The sequence below is a fragment of the Cuculus canorus genome, chromosome 18, assembly GCF_017976375.1.
Source record: "Cuculus canorus isolate bCucCan1 chromosome 18, bCucCan1.pri, whole genome shotgun sequence".
Lineage (NCBI taxonomy): Eukaryota > Metazoa > Chordata > Aves > Cuculiformes > Cuculidae > Cuculus > Cuculus canorus.
The window spans coordinates 9,782,354-9,788,906 of record NC_071418.1 but is presented as its reverse complement, the minus strand read 5'-3'; the positions used below and the strand labels follow the sequence as shown (position 1 = coordinate 9,788,906).

The window sequence follows — 6,553 nt, the reverse complement described above, 5'->3', positions numbered from 1 at the left end:
AGCGGAGCACACGTGGGATTAGACAATCCAAGGGCTTGGGAGGGATTTTAGAGTACCAGCTACCAGAAGTAGTAACATCACTATTGCCAACACATGGAAAGCTGGTGTGGAGAGAACAAACACCCCAGGGGACCTGGGCATTCACTGATGTCTGGGAAATCTGCTGGAGGAAAGCGGAAAGTACTTGTGAACGAAATGATAGAAACTACAACTGAAATGGAGTGAAGCATTATCCCTCCGAAAATTCAAATGCTCCTTAAGATGGTTCTGATTTACAGTAAGAGAGCAGGCACCGTGGCAGTCAGGGTGGCTGATTCATTCCTTTGTCTTCAAAGGGCTTTGGTGCTCCCACCAACAGATGACACCCAAGAGGTAAAATTAGGAAGCAACCCATACTCATCAAAACTAAAACCACAGCATTTTCTTCAATTAGGTGGTCTGAAGCGCTTCCTCATTTGGAGACCCCAGCACTGACAGTTTAGGTGACATTTCCAGTCTTTCAAAAGCAAGAAAAAGATCATCAGAAATGAGCTTGAATTGCAAGTTTTTCTACTTAGGGCCAGAACACACTGGAATGTTTTACAGAGTAGTTGGTGTTGCTCCTGCTGCACCACTAAGAATACATTATGAATGTCAACAGTTAATTACTCTGACACCTAACTTTACTTCCCCTTGTGCTTTTTCCACATCAGACAGACTCCAAAGGAGGAAAACGCAGCAGTTTTTCTCCCAAAATCACAGACCAAAAGGGTAGGAATGAATCCACGTGGATGGATTTACTCCTAGTTCCATATGGGATATTTTCAGCTACTTTCTGGCACACAGTGCAAGGGAAGAACCAAAGGCAAATGAAAATCTCAGTAGGCCATGTAACACACAAAGTAGTTGATTAGTTTTTATTGCAGGTTTTAATAAGAGAGTCTAACAGTAGAATTTGAAGAATCTTAGCGAAACTAGGAACGCCTCCCACAACAGATACTGGGAGCTCAGCTAAGCCCAGTCTAAACGTAACCAATCTTGCGGACAGTTTGGGGAAAGGTTTTGCGCATCCCCATGCACTTCTCCTGGTCAATGAAGAGTGTGTTGGCTTTGGCAGCCAAGTCGTGCTCCAGGGTCGACTTGAGATGAGCCAGCTTCTGCAGCGTGTCCTCAGCATCTCTCAGCCGATGCTGAAGGGTATGGACCGTCTCATCGATTTCATAGACTTCCTTGACAAGGCTGGAAAACAACAAGGAACCTTCGTTAATGATGCCAGCACAGAGGTGGTTTCTAGCTTGGCCCCTCAGGCACAGGATTCCCTTTCAGCAACCTCAGACTATCTCAAACCCTTCATTTTTAGCAGAAGAATGGGAAAGCTGGGGGCACAGCTCCTCTGGACCTCAGCACGCTGGCATGGCTAAGCCTGCTCTAAGTTTTTGGCAAGGCTCAGCCACATCTCCCAGAGCAGCTTGTGCCACCAAGAAGAGGGATGGGCAGCTGTGGTTTCCTGTTCCCATGTGTTTTTGTGGATTCGTCGGTTCCCCCTCCTGGATTTCCCTGTGTAGGGGTCTGCCCCACAGCCACGGATGCCCACACAGCAAGGCAGGACAGCTGGGAGAGGCTGGAAGGGAATGTGAAACAAGTGGAGAAAGGGAATGACCAATGACATGTGAGATGCTCAACTGACTCAGGGCTGCGTTTAAATTGCTTTTAAAAGGCTCCGCAGGGAGTCAAAGCCAGAGGGTCCCCAGGAGGAATTGTGAGGCTCAAGGTGCTGCCGGGCACTCAGGGCAGCCTGCTCCTGCAGAACCCCTTGGGGTGCAATCCCAACCATCTCACTGTGTCCCTGCAAGGATTTCCAGTGTCCCAGGGGAGGAGAGGACAGCTCTTCTTGCTCCTCCCTATGGTGCACCCTATCTTGCAGTTACCCAGCAGAATGGAGCTAAGCTCTCTCAGTGTGAGCCTGATGGAGAGCAAAGGGCTTATCCTCTGCTGCTGACCCCGCACTCCTTCCTTACCGCAGCTGGGCGTTGTCCCGGCACAGCTCTACGTTTGGTCTCCACGTGCGCTCATCCAGACGGGTCTGAGCCACTTTAAAGGGAGCCATTTTGTCTCTAATACATTTTCGAATGGCTTCGATGTACATCTTCATCTGAAATATTTCCTGCAGTGTCTGGCGTGAAAAGAAACACATGCATAAATTAAAAAATATGTTCTCAAATGACTACATCGTTTCCCTTTTCTCCCGACCGTCTGCAGAATAAAACAGGTTCATGAAGCAGACCCTGGGCTCACAGCACCGTCACCCTGCCACAGATCAGTGCAGTAGAGATTTCTCTTCTGGGAAAAGCCTCTCTTTGCTGTTGCTGTCACATCAGAGGAGGTTTGGGAGCAGTGATGGTTTTATCGAATTACCACTTCCAAAAATTACTGCTTGCAGGAACTGATCACCCGTCAACAGCAACTAGCAGAGGGAAGATTTTTAGTGGATCCTCATCCAAGCACATGGCAGCAGCCCCCGGTGCTGCCAGCCCAGCCTCCTCTGTGCTAATCAATACGATGTTTCCCAATGCCATGCCCGGTTCAGGAAGCTTTCCCTGAGACCCACCAGTCCAGGCCAGGTGCCCATCCCTCATCTCCACTTCCTCTGCTTGGCAGAGCAGTGCAGAAACACACAGTAACCCAAACACAGGGTGCTGAGACTGAAAGCGCATCTTTGGAGGAGCAGCGAGCCTGCAAACCACTCAGCAGGGACCCCAGCAGGGGCCCAGCCAAGACTTCCAGCAGGGAAGCCAGCACTTCTGCAGTACCAGGAGACACAAGCAGCATTGGCATTTTCTGCTACAAATCCTTGTGCTGCTCTTCTCCCAGAGGCTGGTGGAGCACTGGGACAGCTCCCGGGGAAGCAATCACGCCGCCAGGACTGACAATATCCCAGCAGCATTTGGCCAATGCCCTCAGCCCCACAGTGTGAACGTTCAGGTGTCCTGTGCGGGGACAGGACTTGGACTCGATGACATTGGTGGGTCCCTTCCAACCCAGGACATTCTATGAGTCCACGTTTCTATGAAAATACAGTATCCCTTGAGATGAAATTACAGTGCCAACTCATCCAGCTCTAAGAGAGTCCCTACTGAGGACTTTGAATTTCTAACAGAAAAGGATGCTATAACCAGCTTCTTGCGGCGACTGTTCCTCTGCCTGGGCCAAGTCCACGTGGAGGATGGTGTCGCCAGGAAATGACAGTGTCACACCGAAAGGGAGGAGTCCAAGCTACCTTGGTCAGATGGGTCTGAATCCTGTCCTTGGCATCGGCTGTCTCAGCGATGCGGTTGCTGAAGGCGACGTTCACCTCATTGAACTGGCACATCATCTCGTTGGCCGTCACCGCCAGTAGACCTCTGATGTTATCCCGCATCTTGGCAGAGGCTGCCCGTTCCTTCTGGGAGCGGAGGATGTTGCCATCCGTGAACTTGGCCCATGACTCTGGCAAGGAGATCCTGTGGGTGGAAGGAGAGGCTCCTGGTTAGCCCGTGCTGCTATTGCTGGCCATGGACCCAACCAGGGAGCAGCGTGGATTAAGTGTTGATTAATCTATGCTCCTAATTGGACCACCTGTGAGTGAAATATCTGAACATCATTGGTTCAATAACGCTTATCAAACGATGCCATGTTGATGAAGACAACTGTGATACTTATGAAAGCTAAAATGAAAGACTCCCACAGAAAAATAGAGGTTTGAATCCAACTCGCATTTAGATGCTGAAGGCGTTTAAGTGCCCAGAGATTCAGACCTGCCACAAAGTGCCTGCGCCTGTGTGAGCAGCAGCTTTCTCCTCACAGCCCTTTGCCACTCAAGGCGTATCTCTGCAAGTGCTGATTTGGGTCACCATTCATTTACCACAAAGCCAAAGCTCAATTCCTGACACCCAAAAGCAGCTGAACTCTATCAGCTGAACAGGACCATGTTCTCTTGTTCTTTATCTTCTATGTCGCTTTGGCTCCCTGCCAGGCCCTCTCTGTGAGGGTGGGGAGGCCCTGGCCCAGGTTGCCCAGGGAAGTGGTGGCTGCCCTATCCCTAGAGGTATTGAAGGCCAGGATGGATGGGCTTGGAGCAACCTGATGCTGCGGGAGGTGTCCCTGCCCATGGCAGGGTGTGCAACTGCACAGACTAGAATGTCCCCTCCAACCCAACCTATTCCAGGACTGTATCACCCTGGGGACAGCCTGCTTCTCGCAAACTGCTTGGTGTGCACTTACGTGGCATCAATTCGCTCCACCCCTCGGTAGAAGTTGATGCCTTCAGAGGTGTTCCTCAGCTGATGGCACCTTTCATCGATGCGGTGGGCCACCTGCTTGTCAGCCAGGTCCTTCTCCAGCTCATGCTGGGCCATCCTGTTAGACCTTCAACATGGAAACAACGGCCGTCAGTGAGGATGGAGGGGTGGAACAGCTCCCTCCCCATTCCACTCCCCCACAGCTCCTGCAGCAATATCCTCCCATGAGCATCATCACCACCTTCCCGGGGAGTCTGCATGGGTTTTACACCTGCACAATGTGGGTAGAGGTCAGGCCCTGCTGGGGGGTCACACCACAACTGCAAATGCTTATCGGCCCTATGGCATGAGGTAAGGAGCTCCTTACCTGAGCTGGTCATTTGCCATATCCAGGCACTGCCGCATCCTCTCTTGGCATGACCTGATGACATGGACTTCCTGGGCAAAGGAAACATGACCCTGTCAGTGTCCATACACTATCATCCTGGTCACACCCATCCCCTCAGACCTCTCCAACCTTGCACGTAGCAAGAACTTGCCCGGTTGTCTTTCTGCCCAAAGCAAACAGGCAAGGAGTGGGGAAAGTACCTCCCAAAACTCAGCCTACGCAGCTGAGTTGTGTGCGGTGACTGGGAGGGACAGAAGGGCGCTGTGGCCACTGCCGTGACCTTTGCATTCACTTTCAGGGTAGGGTGATAAATATGGTTTCATCTTGACATCCGTGTCAAGTAGTGATTAGTTCTATTGCACTAAGGGGGACTGAGGAGCCAGTTGGAGAAAAAGGCTGCAAACCCCTTTGAAGGCGGTTTAGGCAAAAATAGCTTTGAAACGTGATCTGAGTTGCCAATCTTACCGTGAGAAGCTGTTTCTCCACGTCATCATGGACTAGGTCGATGCCCAGCCTCTTGTCACGGTGAAGCAAGCACTGCTCCGCAACCTGTTGGGGACAAGCCGTCAGTGCTGGCTGTAGGGGCAGGGTTCCCCACAGGGACAATCCCCACCTCAAGTGATGGAAGCAAAGAAATGATAGGAGGACACAGAGGTGACAGCAGGGGAAAGAACTGCCCCTGGCAGCTGCTTTAGCTGGCAACAAGCAGCCAAGCTGCAGCGTCGGCATTGGATCAACATGAGGGAGTGCACGTGTCCCCCATGCAACCACAGCTGAATGCAGGGACCTGTGTCAGCCTCGATGCCGACCTTGCCAGAGCCTCGTAGCAAGACATGGGCTTTTGTCTCCCAAATCAGGACTTTGGATATACCGCTCATAAACATATTTTATCCAACAAATACTGTTCTGATGTGCTCGGTGTGTGCAGGGGGGAGATGCAGCAGATGACAAGGGGTTTCTTTATGGCTAACTTAACTAATGGTCTCTTAATAAAAGCTTTCTAGAAGTTACAAAGCTGCAAGGAAACTTCGTTTAACCTTTGAACGGCTGCAGCTATTTCAGCAGTAGGGTACAGCCTGCAGCTCACCGCACAGGGTGCTTACCTGTAAAGGGGCCTCTGTCTTGGCCAAGGCTCTCTCCAGTTCTCTTATCTCACCCGTGAGAGCATTGGTCTCCTTGACCATCTCATCCAGCTCACGGTAGAGCTCTGTTTTCCAAAATTTCATGTCATTGATGCGCACTTGAAGGGTTTTGGAGCTTTCTTCCTGTGTTTTCTTTGTCTGCCAGTTTTTATCCTGAATGAGGCGGGAGGTATCAAGCCTCAGAAGCTCGGCTGACTGCCGGCAAGCCTTTGACTCTTTGTAGTTGGTCTGATTGGACTTGTGCCAGTCGTCAGTGGTGTAGCGGGGGAAGAGGGTTGTTCTGCTGGAAATCAATGGAACCCCCTTGCTGCTGGTTGACTCCTGGGGAGTCTTGGAATAGGGAGCCAAAGTGGGCTCGATAGTGGCTGGTTTGTAGTAGGCACTGGGTACCCGAGGGAGCTTGCAGCTCTGAGACAATGGGTACGAAGGCAAATGGTTCTTATTGCCTGAACCCACGGTGCTGATGGCAGGAAGAAAGCCATTAGATGTTGATCTTGCATGGGTGCGTGTTGCGCCTAAGGGAGAGCCGATAAATTCCATTCTTGAACTCTGCTATGCAGATCTGTGTCCTGCACAGGGGAGAAGATGGAAAAAGACAACCACACTCAGTAAGCTCCTGCGCTTGCGTTCCTTCTTACAGCAACTCATGCAACTCCTGCCTAGAGGTTCAATTGCTCCTCCTGGACTACCCTGATCTCTTTGCACGTGTAGGCAAGTTGAGAGGTCGGCTTCTTCTAAAAATCATAGAACCGGGGCAGACCTTCTAG

General features: G+C 51.0%; 1 protein-coding gene across 1 annotated transcript; it reads right to left on the bottom strand.

Moving 5' to 3' along the window:
- Positions 1–907: 907 nt before the first annotated feature.
- On the bottom strand, positions 908–6,326 carry LOC128854000 (tektin-3-like). Its single transcript, XM_054083478.1, has 7 exons — positions 5,748–6,326; positions 5,110–5,193; positions 4,624–4,694; positions 4,240–4,383; positions 3,257–3,479; positions 1,998–2,152; positions 908–1,218 (listed from the first exon to the last, which is right to left on the bottom strand). The coding sequence occupies exons 1-7, from the start codon at positions 6,324–6,326 to the stop codon at positions 1,002–1,004; spliced, it is 1,473 nt and encodes a 490-aa protein (XP_053939453.1). The 3' UTR covers positions 908–1,001.
- Positions 6,327–6,553: the final 227 nt, after the last annotated feature.